The sequence below is a fragment of the Athene noctua genome, chromosome 15 (genome assembly GCF_965140245.1).
Source record: "Athene noctua chromosome 15, bAthNoc1.hap1.1, whole genome shotgun sequence".
NCBI classification, from domain to species: domain Eukaryota; kingdom Metazoa; phylum Chordata; class Aves; order Strigiformes; family Strigidae; genus Athene; species Athene noctua.
Window position 1 is genome coordinate 9,421,709 of NC_134051.1, and position 26,727 is coordinate 9,448,435.

At 37.4% G+C, this 26,727-nt stretch overlaps 1 protein-coding gene across 2 annotated transcripts in view; it reads left to right on the top strand.

The window, feature by feature from the left end:
- Window positions 1–20,011, top strand: part of CHLSN (cholesin) — a 132,730-nt gene extending 112,719 nt beyond the window's left edge. For both annotated transcript variants that reach the window (XM_074918905.1, XM_074918906.1), the window contains 2 exons: window positions 15,217–15,298; window positions 19,629–20,011. In XM_074918905.1, the coding sequence (XP_074775006.1) occupies window positions 15,217–15,298; window positions 19,629–19,811 (265 nt within the window). In that variant the 3' untranslated portion in view covers window positions 19,812–20,011. The remainder of the gene's footprint in view (window positions 1–15,216; window positions 15,299–19,628) is intronic.
- The last annotated feature ends 6,716 nt before the right edge of the window (window positions 20,012–26,727 follow it).

Below are 26,727 nucleotides of genomic sequence, written 5' to 3' on the forward strand. Positions count from 1 at the left end.
ACTCTACAAAGCTTTCTGTTGCAATGCCCACAGCTTTCCTATTTTTAGGGTGCCAATATGCCGGCAGCTATTCTTGTGGGGGTGGGTGGAGGGAGAATATTCACTCTACAGATTTGGTGCGGCTTTGGGCTGTTCTGTAATTGTACTCAAGCATGTTATCTTCCATAGAAGGCAAAGCTTGATCTTGGGGTATATGAAGCAGAAAAATTGCTCTGCTATGTTGGACCTGTTACTGAGCAAGGTTTTCCAAATCACTGTATTGCCCCACGTTTTGTAAGTAACTTCTCCCCATCCTGGTGTTTACATCCTTCACATAGCTGTATTGGTTTTCTCAGTCTCACTGCCCCTTTGGTGAAGCAGTACATCCATAATCCTTCATCAGTTGCTAGTCCTTCCAGACACATCAGTGCTTCTGTTGCTCTTCTGTGAACTCCTGTGTCTGTGATCATTCTGGACATGTGAGGTGTGGAAGCAAACGTGCTGTTTTACTGTAGCCACCTTCCAGCTTCCCACAGAGGGAACTGAATCTGCGATTCCTTCCTGCTCCCTGTCACTCTGGCTTTGGTTTAGGGGCAACAACACTGGACTCATCTTTGAGCCATAGTACTGTGAGATTTTGTATTTTCATTTGCTGCACGCTAAAAACCTTTGCTCCCCCCCTCCACTATTATTCAGTTCTGTGTCAATGATGGTGTTGGCATGAACATGCTAACTATAGCCATAATAAGTTTTTCACTGACTGTAAAAAGGACAGTGCTTCTCATCCTACTTCAGCCTGGCTGTAGCAAGTCAGATACCTTATCATTTCAGAGTTGGCTTTGTGATATACATTTCCAGATGTTAGTGTTCTCATTACCATCTGATTATTCAAACCATGCATTTAGGATTCAGTGAATGTCACGTTACACTTTTGGTAATAGCACCATACAGCTTTTGCCTGTTTAATCAAGATGTCTGATAGCAGCCCAACTTGATGATTTTTAAATCCCTATGATACAGTCATTGACTTCTGGATTCACTTTTCTGTATCTTGATTGCAAGTGATACGCAGAACTGTGTTGGAGCCATGCCAGTGTTTTTCTAACCCCCACATGACATCCACAGGATGTCATATTGTGCAGGAATTGCTTTTAAACGATTATTAACTTCTTGGTGGGTTAGCTGCTTTTTATGATTCTAACACAATAGTTTCACTGCTTTGCAAGAAGCACATTAACATTTTTGTCCTAATTTAGCGCGTTCACTACTGTTCCTTATGTTCCTTTTTCCACCCATGTATATTAACAGCTATCCAGACTGAGTGATCCAGGCTTTGCGTGATGAAGGCTCACCAAAAAAAGGAAGGCAACAATTTTGATCTGCAGCTCTTCTGTATGAGTCCAGCTTTGCAATGCAGATGGTAAAGAGATGCTTGCATCGGCGCTGAACAGAGGAAGGTGCCTGCGTGGCCCAGTGCTGTGCAGAAATACTAACTCGGGTCTGGAAGCTGAGTAACTGGGTTAACACCCAGATGAGCCTGAATGAAGAATGGTTCTCTGCAAATGAGCTCAGGCACTGTATGGAACTAATGTATAAGTTGTACCATTTCCAGTGCCAGAGTGGGCACTGAGGCTTTGTTAGCTGTTACTGAAGATAAACTTGTCAGTTAAAGATAATGCTGACAAATAATGGTATTATTTACTACATAGTTCTAAAAACAGCAACCAAAAGTAAGAACATAGAACAACTTTAAGTAGTTCAGAGCCAATCTTAGCTATTTTTTACCAAGAATTTCTGGGAAGAAAATGAACTGTAGGAATATATTCTGGGTATCTGTAATACTATCCTGGAAATGTTCCAGATGTACAGAACTGCCTTTTTTTTTTAAATAATTTCAGTAATTTCTAGCAAGCCCTCTCCATACTGGTGTGTCAAGTTGTGAAGACCCTAGGTATTTACAAATATTTTTTGATGTATTTTGCCATTTCTAGCTTACTGGCTAAGCAGCTTTCATTTCTAGAGACAAAACAGGCTTTGAAGATTCTGAAATGTCAGGTTCTAAGACTTTTAAGCTTAGTTATACATAAAAGTTCTCAGATGTTGCAGATACTTTTGTGGTATTTTCAACTCATTTAGAAGTAGGAAGTTTTAGAAATGTCAATGATGGCATGATTTTCCAGCCAAATTAATGAATACTTAGGATGCAACTCATTCAACTAGGCTTTGGAAGAGCAGCTGGACTAGCACTACTTTCCCTGAACCAAATCCATTACGATTTAGCTATTAATATTATTCCGGATAAACTCCTTTCTATAGGGAGTGGTTTTGGAGCAGTTTCTTACCCCTTTGCTTAGTGCTAATGTATGGCTTAAGAGGAAAAAGCAACGGAAGCTTATGCCCATGCTAAATTTTTTCTCAGAGTCAGAGTCAGTAGCTGTTCTGTCTTTCTAAATCTGCTCATCTATTTAGTTTATGACAGTGGAAAGAGATTTCTTCTTGTAATTTCCATAACCATAAATGGTCACTAAATTTAACAAAAAGGGAGAAATAGATTAGGAAACTCTAATCCTGCTTTATGGCTCCAAATCAAATAATTCATTTTTCTAAATCTTTGAATTCATTTTATGGAAGGTCACAAGTGTACATCTCAAAGCGTATTTCAGCAAAAGCTGCAGAGTGATTTACTTCGAAACCTTCTCTTTGTGCTTCTACCATTTTTTCAATGTGAAACAAAGCTGTCAAAATATTTACTTGGGCATTTGGTTCAACCATTCTCATAGGGAAATACTGTCTTTAATAGTGTCATTAACATGAATTCGCAAATCCTTTCATCTGACATCTATCATTTTACAGGATCAGCTGAAAAATATGTTTTATCGACTAACTGGCCTCATCTTTAAAGGGATTTTTAGTTTTGTTTTTTAAAAAATATTTTCTCTATCTTCTCCCTGTCATAGTAATGGTAATTTGCTTTTCCATAATACCTTTCCTGGTGGCATATCATGACTGTATTTTGACAAAATAAATTTAAAATATTTTGACACTAATTTGTTCACTCCTGTTATGACAGCTTTTAAGAAATTGTTATATTACCCCATTTTTCAGATGGATAAATTAAACAGTGATGAAGTTTGTGACTCACCAAACTCCTTGTACTATCCAAAGGTCTCTTTTCAAGCAAGTGACACAAGGGAAACTAGACATAACTTTCTTCTCATCTGAACACAGGCTCTGTTTTTTCTGGCCCTATACCAATGTCTGGTCCCAACAGACCTGTAGGATTTTTCTCAGTTCCCTATTTTGAAAGAGAAGCTTGCATGGATGTTTTTTTCTGTAGTGGCATCTCAAGGCATTCCTAAATGCTGCTAGCAACTGTACTAATCTCTGGGTGGGCCTGCAATGCATTGATTAACATTCCAAACCCTTCTAGCTACTCTGGGAGAGGTTTTTATCTTCCATGGTTGGGGTCTCCTTCAGTTGTGGTCCTTTGTAGTATTGCTGCAAAGGACTAGAAGAGCTTTATTCCACTTTATTGCTGCTGATAAAACTAAGAACAAAAATTCTGGAGTTAGCCAGCTGGAGGTTACAGACAGCACTTCTACTCTCAGTCACATATATAAGATTTTTCTCCTGCATATGTCTTGTATCAGATGAGATTGGTGGCTCTTAAGATGACTCATTCTTATGTGCCTGAGGAGGCTTCCCATGCATTATTGATCTTTTTCAAAATCTAGTTGGCTTTTATTTATTTATAATTTTTTCACTAAGATTTTTAAGATTTCTCATGAATTTTCACATGCATGTTGTCACAGCTGTAAATTGTATTAGCAGTAATTAACTGTTGTGCTGTAAAGTGCTTCCTCAGATGGGGGGAAAACTAGATTACGTGTGTTAAATCCATAAATATCGGGGTAAAAAATAGTCAAGGTTTTTTTGCCTGATTCTCTTTCCTGTAAAATAACAACTTTATTTCCAAACCTATTTAAGAAAATTTAATGCATCCTTTCTTAATGACTCTCATTTCCAGTAAAATAAAATTTAGTATAAATGAATTTTCTTAACAGTTTATTAAATGTAGCCATTAGATATTTCTTGTTGAGATCCAGCTTTCATCTGTCCATAATATTATACAAAAGAGATTGCATCTAATTGAATAATTAAGCAGCTTTAATATATTATTTAATCTGAAATGACTTTTTAAAACCTTGGAGATATATTAGGGAGATTCAGAAGCAGAACTCTTTAATAACAGGCCTGCTTCAGGACCGTATCCTGGCAGTAAGTAGACACCTTCATTGCTCACTGAAGTTGTGAGTGCTCAAGACTTCACACAATCACTTTGACCTTTTCCATTTGTCTTGAGGAAAACTTGTGCACTATTCAGGTCAAAATAAACCCAGAATAATTAAAATTACCCACTTCACATATAAGCATTACAACAAACTACCTCTTGATATTTTTAAACTAAAAGCAAATTGTAGGGATTATTTACTTTATTTTAATAAAATTTTGTTTGCAGTGAGGCTTCGTTGAGGCATAGCTTTTTCCTCCCAGCGTCTGAAGTCTGCTCTCCCCTGGCTCTCCAAACTCCATGCCTAGCGCCTGGCTCCGAGCCCAGGCATCCCATCCTTAACCCGTCTTCTGGATTTGAGAAAAGGCATTTTGTACTCACCCATCTTCTTCCATTCAGACTATGTTCTTGACATGGCAGAAATGCAACAGGAAGGTTTTATGTTTTCTCTGTGTCATAAAATTTAGATCTGGGAGAATTAACACCCCTGCTCACTTCCTCAAACACATTCAAACTATTCATCTGATGCCCAAATACTCAAAATAGTGGCGAGTAGTTTTGTAGCTCTGGGGAATCATTTGGTCTAGTCAGCCAAAGCCAAGATTAAAATTTAAAATGCAGTTGGCAGTGATTAATCAATGAGCTCCAGGGAGCTGTCAAGGCTTCCTAACCAGAGTTAGAATAACAAGCAATATTTTTGAAATAATAAAACTGGATCCTTAATAAAACTTGTCTCCTGCTTCACACATTTATTGATGTGACGATGCCCAAAAAGGTATCAGTAATTACTTTTATATGAATAAAAGTGAATTGGAATGAGCGCCATCTTCAGGAAACAGTAATTGGCAGATCAGTTTCTTTAAGCATGGATTACTTAAAATCTAGTAGTGCAGTGCACATCACAGGATATTAGAAGAGGAGAATCTGATACTGTCTTGATACTGTCCTGAATACTGTCCTGAATACTGTAGTGTGGTGGATTTTATTCTGCAGTGAGAGATACCTGACCATACCAACTACATTGAGAAAATGCAAGTGGGCTGCCAGCTGCTGTACACTTTTAGGTTGATCTTGATGTTTTCATTGGCTTGTCCATTTTTGGAACTCTTCTGCAAAAAAAAAGAGTAAATCATTCTATAAGGTTACAACTTAGAAGATTCAAATGTCCAGGGGTCTGCAGCACTCTCTCTCCTTCTGCCTCTGCCATACTTCCTAATGAATGCAGCTGTGGGATGTCCAAATGGGGATGTGAAAAATAACAAGCATGTTTGATGGGTAATTTTCGTTTTGAGAGCTTCGATATATGTTCCTGCTGTTGATCCACGATAACCCCACACGTGGTATCCTCTCAAATGCACTGTAAAAGCTATCTGTGTGATGGGTTGTTTGAAGAGGGCTGTGTGGGGCTTCCTGTAACAAACATGAGCTATGTCTTAATTAGCCAACAATAAAAATACTTGGATTTCATTTTTTTAAAAAAAGCCCACAAATGTCATTTCTGCAACAGTGCATCTAGGGCTGGCACCCAAATTAATAAATATCTGTGCTTCAGTACTGCCTGAAGAGAACTCAGTTAAGTAAAGGGGCTAGGTAAGAATTTGACAATCCAGGATGTCTTCTGTATGCCTACAGAACATCATCACCAGAACAAGCCAGCGCTGTAGAAGGGATGTGGGGCCAGTCCTACAGCATAGGCTCAAGGTTCAGCTTCCCTTTGAGGGAGGAATTTCTCCTTTCCTGGAGGCTTCAGCTAGAGCCCCTGGACACCGCAACGTATGGGATTGATTTGAGACCAGCTGTTGGTCAGCGCGAGTATCTCTGCTTGTCAAGCAACGAGAGGACACAGGAGGTACTTCTTCGCAGATGCTGCTGGCACCCAGCCTGCCAGCCTGTCCTCCAGGTTGTACCTCTTGCATCCCTCAAGTTCACTAAGACCGTGTTCCATGGTCTAAGTAGCAGCTGTTCCTGAAGGATGTGGGAAAGCCCTGTTGGGAAGTCTGTAGGAGCAGGATTTGGATATTGTGAGGAGAAAAGGAGGCCAGTTGGGTTCTGTGTGACTGGGACTAGATGTCCTGGATGCTGAGAGTCAGAAAGGGAGAATGTGCATGGTGCTGGGACTTAGCGTAGTAGGCATTTGGTATGTGGGCATCTCGTTAGCATAATGACAAAGCATTGCTTTTTCATACGGTAGTCAAATGTTACTCTGGAGCTTGGAACTGCAAAAGAGCACTTCTGATCTTGTTGGCTATGGAAGTCCATTAGGTGTCTGCAAAGGTAGAAACAGCACAGAAACACCCAACCTGAAGTTAAGTTAAAGACAAAAAGCCAACACATTTTCAGCTGTGTAGCTGATCAGAGGTTTAGCTGGATTAGACACCTTCATAGGGTGCCAGCCTCACTTTGTAGCTTCAGGGCTTCTTGAAATAGCCCATGGATAATGACTAAATAACACAAACTTTTAACTCAGTATACCGAGCAATAAATTGGCACTTTGGGTTGAAAGTAAAATCAATCAGCCAACATCTTCAGTATTCAGATCGTTCTCCAAGTGGTCATTTCTTCATCCCTTCTCAAAAACTTTCACTGATAAATTTTCTCATGAAGTTGGTTTCTCTTCCAGCATTTTCTTTCAGCATCACTATATGGAAAACCATGACACTCATATATTTCTTGTGTTTTCTTATTAAAAGCCAAAAGTTTTGGTTGGTCGGTTTGCTTTTTTAATGATTGCTAGTTTTGAAATAGGCCTTAAAATTATGCAGACTTTTTTTATTATGTTAGCAAATATTTGATTTCTCATAGCTTTTTGTAGCCTAATTCTTTCTTTGTTAACACTGTAATATTCTAAGTATAGTTAGTATAGGTATGACCCAGCACTGCTGAAACTGTAGAATTTTTCGTATTGACACCTAGAGCAAGATTAGGGTATATTAATGCTCCACTAGGTGTATATCTATGACTAGGTGTTACTATTGTAGTTTTGTGGCACTGAGCAGTAGAATTAAATCTTCTAGATCTAGCTTGAAATTACTTGCATTGCTTATCCTGGTGAGCAGTAAAATCCAGTGATTGCTTTCTCTAGCTGCGAACCACCCCAGAACCTAGTCTTCTCCCAGCAACATGGAATTCTGGAGTCGCAAGCAGTGATTTCAGCCTGATTTCAATCTACATGCTCTTCAAATCCCTCCTTTGAAATGCAACCACTAGTGTAAGATTAAGAATATTTTTTTTCATTTGTACTTAATTGTTTAATCTCTTCTATTATTTTTTTCTTCTTTGAGGTGCTAGGGAGGAGAACCTTTAAAAGTTTTAAAAGCTGATTTAAAATTTAAAAAGCAATGAAAATGAGCTACTGGTTGCAACTCAGCTTGAATCCATGCCTTGGCAGGAGTATTCTGTACCACAGTTGGACATTATGTGGTGTAATGGTTCAGAAGAAAAGTGACCATATTTGTTTTTTTCTGGGTCTGGTAGCATATCCTTCATCTGATCATCAGAAAGCATTTATATAAATGGATTGTTGCCAACTTTTGAAAATTATTTTACGTGCAGCTGGCTTCTTATATGGTTTTCATACAAACTATGGGGCCCTCTTTATCTCCTCATACCCCCCAGGACGTTCTTCATGGGAGGGAGGCATAACAGTTGTTTTCATTTTCCCTTTCCCTTATTTCTGGTCTGGGCATCATTGTGACCAGAATTAAGTGCAAGAAAAAATGGACATCTGGAGAGGAGATGGGACTTCAGCACGGCATTGGGTAGCACTGAGTTGTATATTCCTTGGAGGAGCAGAACAGATAGGCTGTGAAGAGCTCAAATTCTATTTTCTATTCTTCTGTGATAATTTAACTCCTGCTTTGTCTTATTTTTATGAATGTATATAAAATAAAAAACACATTTAGCTTAATAATATAGTAATATTAGCTGTGGGCTTTAAAGCCTACTGCTGACTTTTTGTTATTACTGAAAACAACAGAAAGTTCTCAGCATATTATTACTGCTATATATTTTTTTTTTTTTTCAGATCAAAATGCAATTTTGCTGCAGGCAGGCTAATACAGATACTAGCAACTAAATTACTGTACTAGAAAAAGAATTTTAAAAAGAAAATTGTAAAGGTTTTTTCCCAGTGGAATGCTCTTGGCATTTGCAGGTAGGTTGCTGTCTATGAAAAGTTGACAAGTTGAATCACAGTAAGATACCCTACGTGTATTGTACCATATATAAGAGATGTGAGCTCTTCTGATGACCTGATGTATGCTTTTGAGGCATTGTTACAATTTACTGGGTCAACTTTCCTTTCCACTAATCATCTGTCTCATCTGTTTATACTCGAAACTCTGTGTTTGAACAGTGCCTATAGTGGGGGAGGAAGGGGGTTTCTAACTTGGCTGAAGCTTCAGGATGCAAGCATAATATAAAACGTTACAAATAATGGCACATGATAAAAGTACATATAATAAAAGATACGCTGTGATAAACATTTTATGTAGATTTAATCAAAGTTTTGCTTTAAGGCACAAAGGGCCTTTCCTTCTGCTTTATAAATACTTTCTAAGAAAATTCTGTGACCTGTGTAGTTTGCTGTACAGATGCAATTAGATACAATCTGTCCTTATTTTGGACATCAAGAAAAAAATGAGACACTGAAAAGAACGTTTATTTCTTCCTGCATCTGTGATTCCTAAATTTAAAAAGCAAAAAAAAAAAACTTTCTCCCCTCGCCTTTTCACAAGTCTTTAGTCATTATGCTGCGTCTAAACCAGATGGAAGAATATATTAAAAATTGTTTTTAAACCACAGATTGAGAAATGGTGCCAGGATTTTCAACCAAAGATGTGGCACTGATTCTAAAATCTGTTGACAATTTTAGAAAGTTTTCTTCTGGCAAAAGAGCTCCATTGGTGGCTCTTCTTCTCTTCCAGGAAAATAAGGAAAACCTGTATCTGAGTCATAATTTAATTAGCTTCCAAACTGGATTTGAGAATATCAGTATAAATGTATTAACTTTCACCAGGAATTGGAGTTGAGAGATAAACAGAGTCATTCATAACATGAGAAAAACTCAGTTAAAAATAAAGGCTATGACTCTCTCATATATCTGTATCTTCAGTCCTGCCATAGGTTACTGTTAAGATTTTAACTACAGCCATTCCGGTCAAATATTTGAAAATCTATTTAAAATTTAAATCTTGGATATTTTTTCCAAATGAGGAAAGTCAGCATCACATGCTCTTGATATGGGATTTCCTCTTATCTTGCATTGAACACTGAAGCGCACTGCAAAGCAGCTTTCTGGGCATGCAGGTGTTGACAAAGACAGACATTCAAAAACTATCTCTTTAAAAGTAAGTTAGGTGTAAATGCCCCTGAGAGAAATAGAAGAAATTCTGAATACCCCCAATAAAAAGAAATGCTTTTACATTTCCCTTTAAATAATTGTTATGTGTTAGAACCGGACATAAAATATTATTCCTACTTCACTATATGCACTGTAGGGCATATATAAAACTTTTGTCCACATCCCTATACTTTTTATATATCCACATAAAACCTCCATCCATAAAATGGCTCTTCTCCCACAAGAATGAGTTTATGCCAAATTTCTGTTCCCTCATGCTGCTTCCAGTGGTTCCAGGTTGTCCCATTGAGTTGCTGGGCTCCCGCACTCACCCGTTGGCCATATGTGGAGTTGCACTCACCGCTGACCTGACTTGATAACAGTATTTGGAGTTTCCAAATCTGGGCCTTATAAGTGCAGTGTGCTTGCCTGAAACATAAGTGCATCGTATTTTAAAGTCGCTGTTATTGTATGTGTTGCACTGTGAAATATTACAGCAAAGCACTCGAGTGCCAAGTGTTTCAGCAAGGCTTTAAATATCTTTAAGGGAATTTTTTAGACTGTGGTTGTTCTTTATTGAGGAAGCACCTGTTACCCACATTTTACAGATAGGGCAGTGAGTGCAGAAGTGATGCCTTTTGCACCGTTTGCAGAGTGCTTGGGGAATAAAGGGCTTTACCTGATTCCTGCAAGCCTTAATCATGTGCCGTAACTTCTGTTCAGCCTTCCGTGTGGGGCACGTAGAAGGTCATAGGTTGTCCTTAAAGACAGGTTTCAGGGTGATAAATAACTGAGTGTATCAAAACAGAAAAGTAACCAGATAAATGAGGTGGGAAGAATGTGACAATTTTTGTGTAGTGTTGTAGTATGTTACTGGTAATGTTTTCAATAGATCTTTTCAAGGTAGCCTTGAATGTGGAGTGATGGACCACATCCATTGTTCTGTTCCTCTGAGATTCAACGAAGCTCGAGAGAGTAAGACATAAGGGTTCTCACAGGTAAATCACAGGAGAGCAAGAGGAGGCTGCGCTCTGACCTGGTCCTCAGGGCTGGAGAAACCATTCTAATTAATTTTCTGATGCTAAGCCTGGGTTGTATGCTGGAGAAATCTAGATTGTGTGGCAGTCAGCTTTACCTTGAAGAGATACGCGGGCTGGAGGATGTCTTTGAGGTGGGCTGGACCGTCAGTGGCACAACACTGGAGCAGTGGATGTAGGTGAGTGTAGGTGTCCTTGCGTTCGGCATCCAGCAGTGCTCTCATGTCTTCTGGAAGGTTATCAGCAGTCACATGTCTGGCTGGCTTTCTGGTTTCTCAAGACTTGTCTCCTACCCAATAATATTTTCAAGTTGAATGAGTAAAATGGTTAATTCTCAGCACAGTGCTTTTCTACACATAGGAGATTATTTAATAATTGTGACAGCTTCGTAGTGTTTTGTTCTGGCCAGTAGTCTAAGCAGAAGCATTGTGTTGTCTTCCTGAATCCAATTTGTAACAATAATGTTTTTCTCTTACTGTGTTTCTGGAACCAATTCGGCTACTTTCTCTTCCCCTTCTCTTTCTGCTAGGACATCCCAGAGAGCACTCTGCCCTGCATGCTACCAGTTGTCTTCTGTTTGCCTATTTATGCTCCCTGTGTTCCCATGTTTTGGGAATAGATTTGTGTGAAATTAATGTAGAGACTGAAAGTCATTTATGAGATAGACTAGTGAGAATCTTATGCAGCTTTTCTACATGAGACTCTCATGCTAAAAGCCAAAAGCCCAAATGTAAAATTCCCTAAGCCGCTTGATTAATTTGATTCATTTCCTCTGTATCTTCAATTTCAAAGCCATTTAGGAAGATCATTTGCACAAACATAAAAGTTCTCTTTAACTAAAGTCAACCAATGTGTTTTTTCAATGAGCTAGAGCTCATAAAAAAGATTCAAACATTAACTGTGTAAAGAAGGCAATTAGTGTTTGTACAATATATTGAAAATTAGCCTGAGGCATACTGGAAAAATACATGTTTTATGCATGTATATTTTTCATCCAGTTCCATAGTTTATATTAGATTTAGACATAGATACTTCTAAAGGCTACCAAATTAATTCAAACTGTGAAAGAGGTTGTGATTGTCTATAAAAGGTTTTTTTAAACTATAATGTAGTTGGTCTTACTCTGTATATTTAATCACTCAAATGGAAAGCCTTTTCTACTGCTGTAGTATGTCAAGGAAGCTTATCTGCATATAAACAGCAAAATGAGACCTCTCTTGTGTTACAGAGCTTTAACTTTTGTAGTTTATAAGTTGAGCATTTCTAAAAATATACTATGTCATTCTGATAAAAGGGGATACCCCTCTCACTTTGTCACGGAGTGATACTTTCCATAAGTTTTAAAGATGTCACAGAAGTAGGAAAAAAAGCTGTCATAGTCACATGAATCAGTGGAAAACTTTTATTTTTATAACTGTTGGAGGGTCTAGTTACAGGGAGCAACTGCCACGTTATCTGTCTTAAAGACTGTGCATCCATTATCATGTGCGTTTTGCCCACAGTTGGATGGGAATTAAGGTCAGGAGAAGGACCATTCTGCTGAAGGGAGAGAAACAGGAATTGATGTGACTGTGGATAGAGTACCAGTTAAAAACTTGGGAGCATTTTCTGAAAATATGAGTACACCCATAGTCTATTAAGGAACATGCTACTTTTTTTACCATACTCATTTAGCATTTGATTTTAATAGGACAGAGTGCAAGCCAAGAAAAATGTTTTGGAGGCTCCGGTGCTATAATGTGCACAAATGTACTTTCTGCAGTTGATTATGATAAGGTATTTGTTGTTTATATGAATTATTATGGTGTATATAGAGCGAGACCTTTCAGGAAGACTAGCTGAAACTTTTGTTTGTTTCTACAAGTGACTTCACTAGAGTGAAAGTCAATGTGGGATCTTAGATGCAGGAGTATAACGGCTTGTCTTAACATGTAGAAGAGAGCATATGGTTTTGGTAATAGGCTAATAAGAGCAATTAACCTTATAGTGCACTCATTTGTTGGTTTCAGTTGTTTATAAACTAGGTAGTAAAGATATTTTAACATCCTATGGCTTTATAGGAGATTAGTGAAATCAGGCTGTATTTTTCATGTTAATGCCTAACAGTACTCAGGTGATAGCGTGATAGAAAATAAAATTAGCAGAGAATAAAATATTCAGAGTACGATGTGGTGTGTCTAACCAATGAATATAATCACAAATGTATAAATACATAGTATGGTTTAAAGAAATAAAAACGTGTGTTAAAGCTTTTCATTAGAAGAGGGACTGTTTGCACAGGATGCAGTCACAGATCTGTCATTCAGCTTGTTCTTGTCACCTTGCAAAGATTATAATGTAAACTGTTTCCAGGCTTATTTAACGTAAAAAGGAATTTTAAACTTACCTCTGTCTTTGTGCTGTGCAAATAGACAGCAGTTTTTATAACAACTTCCATGTAATTGTCCAGAAGGACAATTTTACCTTGTAAAAGAATATGTTTCTTTTAACAGCAAGCACCATCATTATAGGTTTGGGGTATTTTTTGAACGACTTCTAGAAGTTAAGTCACTTCATGCGGAGGTTTCAGTTTCTCAGTTAGGAGCTACTGCACTTGCCTGGCAAACAGAGAATTTGGGTACAAATGAGCAAGTAGCTTGTGCCACAAACTGCACCCACAAGAAAAGCTCTTTTTACTTCTTTCTGTTGTCTCCTCACATTACAGGTGGTGCAATTTTGACAGTCACTGTTGTCCTTTTGGGCACCTTGCTGTGAATGCAAGGAACACCAAGGGTTGAATGATCTTTATTTTGCAAGTGCTTTGGTTGCTATGTTGGTGGTGATGGGAGAAGGATGGTTTCCCCGTAATAATATTTTTTTATTTGGTTCTGTAACTTTTGGCAGTCAGCTTTTGGGCTCCTGCTTTTGCACAGTATTTGTTTTGCAAACTTTTGCCTCTTTCTTGACAATGTCCCCAGAGACCTCTAAATCAGTACATATAGGAATTTAATTTGAGCATGTAAAATATGATGTATTGTGGTTACTAGTGTTTTGTCTGTCCTTCCTGATTTACTGTTATTTGTCCAATTTTTACCTTTTATTTTGGTTACAGACATTTTTATTGAGTTTAGCTAGTGATGACCCTAATGAGTTGCTGCTGCTTTTTCTCTATCCTGGATTTGAAAGTCAAGGCAATAATTTTTTTCTTTTGGGTTTTCTGCAGAGATTTCTATGAAACCCTTTTGTACAAATTTGTGGTCTTGTTTTTTTCTGTTTCATTGAATTGACTGAACAATGTATTTGCTGGTGCAGCATTCACCAAATATGAGGACTCTTTTGCTTTATTAGACTTGACAGTGTTTAAACAATACTAATTCTCATACCCAGCTGGCTTTTCAATTGATTTCTGTTTTCTCTTTTGCTGTGTAAAACAAGCTGGAACATTAAAGACATCTTGCATGCTACCCTCTGGAGACTTGTTTTTCTTTAGAGAAAAATCAAATAAGTGTAAAATTTTCTGGTTTTTCTCCATATATATTTTCTTCTGGATCTTTAAATGATACTTAAGTGTACTGACAAATTTTGTACATGTTAATATGTTAATTTTCAAGCACATACTTTTAAAAAGCAGTCTAAATTTTATACTGAGATTTGCTAGTTTGCTCACTTGTTTATAGAAATAAATGTCACTTTCTTCATCTAAACCAGAATATACCAGCTTTAAAATCATGTTCAAGATGTACATAAATGTGCTGTTTTAGCCCAGCTAAAGTTTTGCATATTTAAAATGTGTTTGCTAAACAGTCGAAGAACATTTGCAGATGTTAATAATTTGTTTTACCTGCTCAGTTTTAACAGTATTGAAGCAGCCTGGAGTTTTGAGCTAAATATTGGAATCAGAATTCCTGGGGAGATCAAGACATAAAAAGCATTTTTTCTATCCTGTAAATGTCAATATTTAAGTCATACCTTTAGACAAATCCAAACCTTAAAACATATGCTCTGAAAAATGGATTTTCTCTGCTCTAGAAGAGTCATCTGTGATGGGCTTCAGCCATTGTTGAGGTGACCATCATAGCACGAGTCTCTCCTTCCAGTCCTTTAGAGGCTGCTCGATTTCATCTGAACTTCAGTTTATTGTGAAACTTTCTGATACCCAAACTTGATTCCTCACCCACTCCACCTCCCCAAATACTCAGGTAGCCCTGCAGCTGGGGTAACGATCTGGGGTGCTCTGTTGTTGTGGGTCAAATGAGGGCAATGACCTCTCATAAAGGGCTGCTCACAGCTAGAAGAGTGGGATTTGTTTTTTGACTTGAAGGAATCAGTGCTTCCTGGTGAAAATTTATAACATTTTTAGCCATAATATCTTCTTAATCTTTTCTTTTTTTGCACGGAAGCCAGGTAGCCGTCCCTTGTGTTCTTTTTTGCCATTCATACAAAATTTGTGCTAGTATCTGTTTTATACAATGTGATGAAACTCCATGTCGTGCATACAAAGTCATTTGTAGGAAATATTTTCTGAATAATGAATGTTTTGATCACACATATTTAGCTTAAGCAATTTTTTTTTTTTAAATTCACTACAGCTGGTCGGAAAACCGAGAAGAATGGAAGTTTCAAAAGACAAGACAAACCTGGCTTCTCTTGCACATGTATGATAAAGAGAAGGTTTGTATTAAAGCTACTTTTTCTCAGAACAAATACGATACAAAGTTTTATATGTTAGTTGTAGCTATTTTTTATTAATCAAAAGTTGCTAGTACTAGTCATGCACTTTTGTAATAATTTTTTAATAATTTATAGATCAATTTCTTTTTAAACAAAATGCTGAATCATTTTAATTGCTTGTAATCAATCTTTTTATTTTGATGGTGATCGTTCTCCTGTAATGCCAGATTTTTATACTTTATACTTGTCAAGCAGAAAGAGCAGATTCATGTTTTATATAAATCTGGAGCTAACTGAGAATTTAAGTCATATCCTTAATTTGAATTTCTGAATGTGGAACCCAATACTGTATACCACGATTCTCATATTGCTTCAGATATCTCTGGCTCCATATAAGATGTACAGCCCTATTGCCAAGATGTTAAAATAGCTTTCTCATTAAAACATAAGTGAAACCTGATGTTGATTGTAAAAAGCATAAAGTATAACCAGAAGCTAGGCTTTCATCATTACTGAAATTCATTCATTTCATAATTTAAAAAACAACATAGATTGAATTTCCAATAAGCATCTGACCGTTGTGGTATTGAATGGGGGTTTCAGGTCATTCATTTTGTTGTGTAATAGAACAAACATCTAGCCATTTGCATGGTGCATTATTTATTATTTAGTTAGTTTTTGCAGATTTTTTGTGTGCACTTAAACATTTAAGTATACCAATCTTCCTGACCCAAATACTCAGCAGCTCTTAAGCCTATCACCTGACATAGGGTGTTACCTTTATGATTAAAAATACTTTTAGAGAACCAGATAATTAAAAGCAGAGTATCATGAAGGCAAAAATGTTCACACAGTGTAATACTTTAAAAAGATTATTTGCAGAATACAAATTTGATTGTAGGTGTCTAGGTTGTTTGCACGGTCTTCTATTTTTAAGTTTCTCCTTTAAAAGTCTTTATTAACATTTCAAAATCAATTTATGCTACCTAGAAATTGTTTTACAAGCAGAATGATGTTTCTACTTTTTTACCTGTTTACTTTGGGGTTTGTGTTGAAATATACTGGAAAATAATTAACTGTAGGTAGTATTTGTGTTATGTAGCAAAACACAGCTTAACTCCTTATTTCTCAACACTGAAATTAAACTTCCTTTCTGTTTTTTAAAAAATCTGATTAAAGTGCTATGGTTTATTTAAATTCAAATATTTTGTAGTTTAATAATCAGAGATGCATTGAATATGAGCTTTAGATAATGATTAACATCTGTATCCAGATTCAGTAGTTAGTGGAACTGTTCAAGTGCTTGTCATTAAGCATATAAAGTCTCTTTCTTCATCAGAACTGTAGGGAGGGCAGAGCAGCTTCTTTTGAATATTTTTTATACCCAAATTCAACTTCCTGTCCATTACAGAATAAAATCTGTTGGATATCCAAGCATGACTAAAATACAAAAGGAGACATGAGTTTCTTTCCTTCCTAAGTCACATCTTTGATCTCATGGTGTCACTTGGATGCTTACTGAAAAGCCACACAAAGGAGTGACTTGAGTTTCCTGTACTGGTAGGCCTCTTTCTGTAAGAAAAAAGTTGAGGTTTTAAAGTTCTATGCAACATGAGGGGTTTTTTAAGTCCCTTTAAAAATCCATCTGGTGGTTGGCTGACAGCTTCCAAGCCAAGGCTGTATACCTACAGTGTATATACTTCTTCAGGATCCAGTATAAAATAAACACTGGATCATTTGTTGATCTTTGTCATCTGGCACAGCTTTTTTAGAAAGGAACTATATCACTGTTTTCAGCTTTTGGACTGCAGGGCCCTGGAAGGGTTTCTGAAGCTTCCTCAGAAGGAAACTGAGAAAAGGGAGCTTGCCGGCACTAAGCTGAAGTTCTCTGTGCAGATATCTGTATTTGCTTTGCAAAATATGTCGGCATCTGCAAGTCTAAAAAGTTTAAAAGCTGTTGAGTTACATAGTATAATTTAGAAGTGGTAAATGTTCTTTTCCTGCTACTGTTTTGTAGTGTTTCCCCCTTTTGCTGATTATAATTATTTCACTTTGGGATATTTCCATATTAGTTCGTTAGCACAGAGGCCAGGTTAGTGTGTGTGAGAGAGAAAAAGAAACAAGAAAAGGGTTAAAACAGTTTAACAAAAGAATAATAATAAAATCCCATAGGTATCTCTTCCACTTGCCAGAAGCATGGTGGGAGATCTTGATATCCAGTTTCAAGCCAGCCGGAAAGCTGATCTTAGAAGAAGGATTGTGTTCCTTCTTGTAAAACCTTGCCAAGAGCCCCTGAAATTTCAGCTCTCGTACTACTGTATTTGAAGAATTAAAATTTGGATTTCATTAACTTTTTGCTGGCACTTTCTGTGTTGCAGTCGTTGGTATGGCTCTATTGTATGTGTAATGTACATAAGAAATAAAATACTATCTTGCCTACATGGTACTCTAGCTGAAACAGACCTAGTAGCTGTGTTAAAGAAAAAAAAATCAGAATTTTGAACACTCAAGCACTTATCCTTAGGGCCAAATGCTAGATGTTTTCTAGGCTTCACGCCGCCACACGTCTGTCTGCACACTTAATATTTCTAAGTTTAGGGTAGGCTTTTAATTGCCCCTTCAAGCACTTTGCTTAAATGATATAATAATAACAACTGTAATTCCACAGAGTGAGGTATGCTATACCATGGGGTCTGAGAACAAGAGGTGTAAATTATGTAGATAATTTGGCTAAAGTTTGGAACGTAGAAATGTTGCTGAGCTTTAAAAACCACGTACTGAGCATCTGCATTAAAGGAGCACTATCATGCTGAATTGTGTCTGGATGTTTTTGTCTGTTATGAGTACCAGTTTACTGTGAGTGAAAAGGTTTCAAAAATATAGACATTTTTCATTATGTTTAAATGTGTTTAATTCATATGTTATAGCAACAATCATCCATTTCAGTGATAGTCACTGTAAAATTTTTTTTGTGTGTGTTTTTTGTCTTTTTATTTCTTTAACACAAGAGCGTTTGTGTGAAGAATTTGAAGGTTTTCCATAGTGTATAAGTTATGAGCCTGAATGCAGACTTTAGTTTTGATTTATTGCTTTGTAATATCCCTGATTGATGAAGGCAAGTGTTGGAATATTCTTTCTTCCTCTGCTTTTGGAGTGATAGAAGTTTTAGTGATCAAAGTTACGCTGCCAAATGTCGATGGGTTGTAAATTAAGTATCTGTTGAAGCTCTGTCTCCTCTGAAATGTTGATACTTCGCAGAATTGAAACAGCCCTTGAATAATTAGTCTCCAACCCTTTAAATACTTACGTATGTGTTTAACTTGACTCATGTCAAGTATGCCTTTTAAAGTTATATGTGTAAAGTTAAACATGGAGAAAAATATTTGCAGGATTAGGTCATTTTAACATCTCCTGATTCACAGCAAAAATATTCCCTTATTGGCTGAAACCTGTTCCACAGATATACAACCTGAAGTTAAGATACGCTGCAGCGTAGATCTGTTCACCTAATACTTTTGAAAATACATTGGTTTGAAATGCTGAATAAATAATTCAAAAGTCTTTGCTAAGTTATTGCTAAGACTGTTTAATGTAACGATCATTTAAAGTGTATGCTGTGCTAGATAAGCTAGAATTTAACCTATGACTAGTTAATTAGAAAGGGAGTGAAATGAGGGTAATGCAACTGTAGATGACTAAATGGCTTTTAATGTCAGACATGTTAGTAGAGCCTATCAGTTTTAGTCAGCATGACTTAAAAATTATTTCCATATGTCTGAATTCAATTTGTTTTTCAAGTTAAATTCTATTCCTTTGTATAAGCATTCTGTCAAAGTGCTTGATAGTGGGTGGTATCTCATCTTAGCAAACAAATAATTTTGGGTAGGGGCGAGGGTAATTCCAACAAAATTCTTTCCCCAGACATATGTATGCAATTCTCACTGAATTTAGTAAGGTTTGCATACATATTTCCAAAATTAGGATTTGGCTAGTGGTTTTTGATTTTTTTTTTGTTCCAGCAACCCTCACAGCCTTGAGCTCACTGTCAGGGAGTGTTTGCATTTGCTGATCAGCATTTCCACATCTGCTTAGAATTTCCTCTCAGATGTTTTGCCCATCTGAGCACATGACAGTCTTCTCACCACAGTCCATCCCTGCCGGCAGCTTGAACCTTGGCAAGAAACACTTCCACGCAGAGGTGGGCATTGGCAAATGCAAAAGCCCATGCAGTTCTCTTAATTATATTTCAGGTGATAGTTTGATTGTGAATGAGTATTGAGAGAGAAGAAAATAAATCAGGTTTTTTTCCTCCTTGTTTTTTTCATTAAAGGTTCCAGATAAGTATTTCACTATTTTACTGGATTATCTGCAAGGGCTTCAAGGCGGTGCACGAGACATAACTGTGCAGAAAGCTGAAGCTTTTATGAAGGAATTCGATGGTTCTGATGCAGAAGACCCAAACTTGTTGGAGAAGTGCGAGCGCATACGACAAGTTCTGCAACTGCTGTCCTGAGAGTATTTTTGTGTCTTGATGGTTGTCTGGTGGAGAGAAGGATAAGATGTCATATACAGAGACTATAAATTAGTTGTAAAGACATTTTCTAATAAGAATCTTCATACTAAATTTTCAGATTTTGTACTCGTTTTTTCCAATTGCAAATATTTGCCATGTTTTGAGGTGATGAAATAAAAATAACATATTTGGTCCATAGACATGCTGTTAAAGGTAATCTTACTTCATATCTTCAGAAAAATAAACCTGTCTTATTAGTTTTTCTCCACCTCCCTCTGTAATTACTGTTAAATAAGAGGAGCTTTGCAGTTCTTAATAAGAAGAGCAAAAGAACCAAAAAAATGCCTGGAGGGTCTTTTACAATGGCAGCTTTTAAAATGAGCATACAGTATAGTGCTTGCTCAGCCAGCTGTAATCTATCACTTTCAGCTTTAGAAGTATGTCATTTGGATTTGGGAAAGATCATTTTCAGTCTGTTGAACACGAGTTGTATAACGCAGTTGCTTATTAGTACTTCACACGGTGATCTGGAGATACTATCAGCTGTGTTAGTTTTCCTTTTATATTTAAAGTTCTCAAATGCATTATGGCAATTGTTTAGATATTCAGATAATGCACAGATGGAAACAGATCAAATCCTTTGGCTGTATGTAGTGTAATCATCTGACTGTACCTAAACTTACCCTACGATGAGAAATGCTGTGCTGTAACATTTTGTATCTAGCCTGCCAATATTGCATTTTCATCTATCTCTTGTAATTGTTGCCCAAAAGAGTTAATTTGTGTTCATTCGCTTTGACGTGGGACATTTGTCTCCAATGAATGTGCTGAAAATGAGGCTTTCAAGTAAAAAACCAAGGACATTAATTACTCAAAAGTTGGATGATTGGCTTATTTAAGAACACTTGTATTCAGACAGTGTTCTTGACCTGAATCTTTAATGTTTCTGCAAACATTGTTCATACTTTATTAATAACAACTATATGAAATGTGTACTGTTTGGGAAGAGTGGCTGTCTTTGGGAATTACGGCCTTAATTTGGATGGGTGAAGACGGAGAAGATCTATGGATATGCAGGCCTAATTTTTCAGTAAGTAGCATTTGAGTGGATTTGACGGCCTTCACAGTCATGGATTACTACAAATCTTTAAAAGATGAAATCTATTACTAATAACAAATACTTTAACGCTTTCCAACACCTTGAAGATGAGGTTTTCAGCCAAAAATGCTAAAGACCAGCACGCCCTGCTCTAACACAATAACTGTGATGGAGTTTAACACAGCGATGAGCAGCATCCAGCAGTGGCCAGCCTCTCTGTTGAGCTGCTGAGGTCCTGCTCCTGTACCACAGGGTGACAGTTGGATGGGGGTTGCAGAGGATTCATGCAGTATCAAAGCCTTTCTGAGGTCCAAAGCTACATAAGACTGATCTTCCAGTGTAAAAGTTGGTGAAAAGGATCTGTAATAAAAAGAAGTGATACTGACATATAGCAAACTCATAAAAGATCATTGGGTCTTGTATTTTATGTCTGAGAATATGCAGTTGGGGAAAACTACTGTCACTTCCAGCAGAAGCTGATACTTTTCCTTTTCATCAGAAAAAATAGGGATTCTCAGGGATGAAGCTTTCTTTGTGTCTTTTTGCGACATTATGATTATGTTTTGGGTGTCAGAGAATAATTTTTATTTTCTCTTAAGATATTTGAAAATCTCCACTTTTAGTTTATCATAGAAAAATGTGGGCCCTCATTGTGCAGTTAATATACCTTGTAGCTTAAAAGCACAAGCACATCGCAACTGTATTTTGGAAGAGACTTGTAAAAAAGATTGTAAAGGTAAGTCCAGGCAAAAAGATATGAACTTTTTATGATTTTGACAGATTTGGCAAGATTTGCCTTTCTTGGACCTTGTGGTTCTGACCATGTGGAAATGTTGATAAATCTGTGAGAAGAGAGGCCTTGTAGATCAAGAATGCCATATTTCTTTTTATATCAGTTAATATTAAAAGGACATAAGGCCTGCCAATCTGGAGTCCATGTGAACATAACATTTGGAAAAAAACAGAGGCTGTCACTAGTGCAGTAATAGACTTCTGCAAGTGAAGTCCTGATTGTGTGCTCCTCTTCTTCAGCGGCGGTTCCCTTCAAGTGCTACGGATTGCTAGGTGAAGGACGTGGCCTTTGGCCTCTGCTTGTGCACTTATGGAAAATTCAGAAGCTTAAAACTAAGGTAATTGTTGCTATGGTTGTGTTCAGTAGAGAAAGCAAAGTATGATGTTTTCTGCCAGGTGCTGCTTGGTGTATGGTACTGTTCAATGATCAGTGGTGTCTTGAAACTGGGTAAAAGGCTTGTAAAACTTTTGCTTTGTGTTGTTACTATGTTATATGTCTTGGGTTTCAAAGCTCAATATGAAATATTTTAGTGTTGTCTCATACTTGGTTTTGCAATGCAAATAGGAAAGGACTCTTAATTGCATTTTTCTTTTTCACTTTGCCCCTTTTCTTGAAGAATCTTCAGCTGGTTGGCAAACAAGTCATCTTCAAAACACCCATGAAATGCAAAAGCAAACACATTTTTGGGAGACATGAATTGCTAGGCCCATGTTAAAGACAAAAGTGTGAGGACCCAGACAGCTTACCCAACACAGCGTGCAAATTCAGTAACCTCTCTGGCAATCAAATTCTTCTTTTCCATGTGCTAGCCACCAGGCCTGCTTCTCCTTTCTGCTCAGCTTGGCATTTTAATCTAGGGATTTACACTGTGTGATGAATAAGTATAGCAAGATTTTTAAATTATGTCTTTTAAATTGTTAGCTGTATAGTCAGTTACTGAATTCCTGTAGCTGGTCAAAGCTGTACAGGAAAATACAATTTGACACTTCATTCACTTTGTTCTATCATTTGGTCTCACAGAATTTTCAAATCTCAACATTGCTTGTTGCTTAGGTAATCTATGGATACAGCTAGGACAAAACCATGTCTCTGCCTCCGTTTAGATCAGTCTACTGCATTAATAAAAATTTCATCCAAGGCTAGAAGTAATAGTATGTACAGACTGACGAATTACATCTTCATCTGCCTACTCTAATTGTCTTCTAGTTAGTTAATCTGTCTTGCGTAGCTCTGGCTAGAAGGATTCGTGTCCTAAAAGAATGCTGAAGTCAGGACTTATAGGCAAAATAAAGGAACATTTATTACTTAGAATTGCTTAAAGCTGGAACTGTGCCTCTAATGGAAGTACTAATTACTCAAAAATTGACAATGTAAAAAGTTCCCTTTAATTTGGCTGATCCTTGCTATGGATTGTCTATCTTCTTGGTTCTCCACTGTCTGCTCACAGTTTTAGTTTGCTATCACCATTGTAAAAGTACTGGGTAAATGAATTCTCTGTTCTTATTTAGAAAGGGTGTGCCGTAGTTGTAGAATGTGTAATTTATTTCCTTATTTCCTCTCACTGGAGAATAGCTCTGCTGTGTTTCTGATGATTTTAAAGCAAGGCAACTCTTGACTCATCTCCCATTATTTCAAATAGCTTAGAAATGCAATTCTTTGGTTTGAGCTCAGGTTTTTTCATATATTTTTTAAATAATCTTTTACCACAGAGTAAGGAAAAGTAACAAACGTTAAAATCTACTCACATTTCTGCAAATTGGTGTCAGAAAAAAAAAAAACCATAAAAGAGATTTAAGTTGCAAAGTCAAGCACTCAGAAAATTAGAAAGCATAAGAATGGAAATTGTTTGTGTAATTTTAATTTTACTCCTTCATGCATATGTAGTATGATTATGTCATCAGTGCTGTATTTTCCTTTGTATATAACTGATAAATCATTTATTCAGTGTTTTCCTTGCAGTTCTGCTGCTATTCTCATTTTCAAAATTTAGGTCTACAAATCAGTACTAAAGGTAGAAGAAATAACTTTGCTGTGTGGATTTGATCCTGCACACAAGAAGTAAGTAGGAACTTTCCTATTCATTTAGTATAGGAACTAGTCATAGATGTTTCATCACAAATGTTCCCTTTAAAACATGTTTTAATGTTCTGATTCATTTACAGGCAAAATACTGAATTGATGTTACTTAATTTAAATCCAGTTTTGTTGACATAAATCTTTCCAGTGGCTTATTCTGCTTTAGCCTTTGGTTTCCTTTTATGTCTTCCTTTCTGTACAGCTGAATGAGCTAGTTATTTCTGTCCCTGCAAGTAGGAATATTAGTTGTTTACAGTGATTCCAGTCATACAAGGACACAATTAAATGTCCTTGCATTTGCAGGACAAGCTCATTTTAGCAGTAATTTATAATTACATTCTATTTTAAATTCTTCATAAGAGCATAGTAGTCAAGAACTTTATATGACCAAAAATATTTTTTTTTTTTTAAATAAGGTTTTTTTCCCCTACAAGGAGCAGTGAATACCAAACTAAATAAAACTAATGAGTAAATGGTGGGGGAAGGGTAAAGCAAAACAGTGGTTTATCTTTCTTTGTCAAAACAAAGCTGAATAAGAAGCTTGTGCTGCTAAGAAAGTTTGATTGGTGTTACAGACACAGAGGGAGGGCCCTTTGGTTAAAAACAAGAACAGTCATACAGTTACTTTTATTGATTCCCCGCCCGCCCCGCAGAAAATTTTTGAAATTCCCCTGCAAAACCCACGAAAACACCTACGCAAGAAAGCTAAATAGGTTTCAAAATCGAATCCTTAAAGGTCAAGAAATGCCACATGTATATAAATGACCAGAAGAATTAAAATTCTACCTCTCTGTGCCTCCAGCCTGGAGACTGAATGAAAGGGGATTGTGTTAGAAGCAAACAAGTAAAAACCCCTAAATTATATGAGCACATAGTTAAAGATTACCAGTTACCCTTCTATTCATAGGAAGGTGGAGTTACATTTCCTATTAGCTTTAGTTATTCAGATTTTTTGAAAAAGGTTTGCTGCTAATTGAAATACCATGTAGCCTTTTGCTGTGACAACTTACATCTATGCTCCTCATGGTCCCACGTGTATTTTATAAAACTGTAAGCCATGGGACACAGGATCTGTCACCCTCATATGCTTATAAATAGCTAGACCTAGCTACAGCACTGTGAAAATCACCGTTTGCTGTTGAGCTCCTTTGGACCCGAAGAAGGATGTTGACGCTGTGTTTCCCTGTACTGGGCTGGAGGTACAGCAGGCTTTGGCAACATCCTTCGACCCAGCCAGGCTTTTTTAAGCTCCCTGAAATTGCCCGACTCTGGTACAGTGATGCTGCTTATGGAATTTGCCAAGTGGGCAGCGGTGTTTGTCCATGGAGCACTTTGAGACGGGAGGCTGCAGGATCGCAGCTGCTCAGGATGCTCAGCCCACAGCTTAATGCCTTCCTTGGCCTTGCTGCTCATTTTCAGTCCTGGGCTGCTGAGAGTTGCAACCATTTTATTTGTCTATGTTCTGTGAGCTTAATTTGACTAAACAAACTGTTTTGAAGTTATTTTGACATATTGAAAGCTTAAGCTGTAGTGATAGTGTTTCTCTGGTAGCATAGATACGTGTAAATAGACTTAATGGACTTCACAAAGATAGTAGCCTTTATTAGAAGCAGAAGCTTGTGCAGGATCCTGGAAATGACTGACCAGCACCCTGATTTACCTTGTTAAATAAGACTGGTATTTCCGTGAGCTGTCACAAGTATATGCTAGCAGATAGACACGATGGCAGACAGCCAAGAAACCATGTATGGGCATCAAACATACCAGAGGGCAAGGATGACGGTCGGGAATATAACCTCCTGAAGTTGCCTGGTTAAGGCAAAATGCCACCTGGCACAAATCCTGGCTGCTATAAGGTTAAAAATAACAAATAGTATCCCTGTTACATAAGGAAATCTTTCGTCCTTGCTTAATGGGACACTATGACACTCAGGGAAGAATAAATACAGAGCTTCTCTGAACTCTTACTTGTGGTTAGTGCATAGGCCCAAACCAGCTGAAATACCAGGGTAGATTGTAAACAGGGCCCCGTGTACAAACTGCAGGCATTAAAATAGGTGAGATCTGGGTGAAATTCCAGTGTCTAAGCGTGCTCAGCAGCAGCGTCAAACCAGTTCACTGCACTGGTGACATCTCAGCCCCGGGAAGGACTTCTAGTCCCTTTCTGTGATGATTGTGTTGCTAGAACATAAACACAGAGAATCTGCATATTCAAAGCAGCCTGAAAACCTCTGGAGGGCTGCAGGCCGTCTGCCATGTTTTGCTGCTTATTGCGGTAAAATAGATAACAGAGAAACGGTTGAAGTTACTGTGGATGAGCTTGAAACTCACCCCAGAACTGCAGTCTGTTTTCACCCCGCCTCACTTGCCTGCAGGTCACTTCCAGTCCCATGAAGGAAACACCTGCTTTGGTTTCATTTAAAGATTAATCTGAAGTTGTAGTAATGCTCAATGAGTATTTCTCAAATATTTCTCAAAATTCCTTTGAGTCCTACTACCTTCTCCTCCTTCTGATCATGCTCAATGCGAGATGCTGTCTGTGATGAATCTGCACTGTGTCCAGGCCAAATTTTCCTGTTGCAGTGGCAGCTTCGAGGACTGCCAAAGGCAACACTTAGTTCCAGTTCGACTGCACAACTCTGCCTGTACCTGTCGTCTCTTTGTAGGCTACGATGCCTTTCAGGTCAGTACAGCTATTACTTGGTAACCCTCATCAAAATTTTTTGGAAGCTTCCAGTGTCTATTGTAAGAAGGAGCATTCATCAGCAGATGGTCCTCACACTTCACTTCTAGGTCCTCAGCTCTACCCACACCATCTCCATGCACCCAACGATCTGCTTCCACTATCCATCTTTTTGTGAAAAAGTGTTTTCTGGTGCTTACCACTTCAGCTAGGATACCAGAAGGCATTGGGGATTTAAAGGCCTCAATATATCAGTCATAAGAAC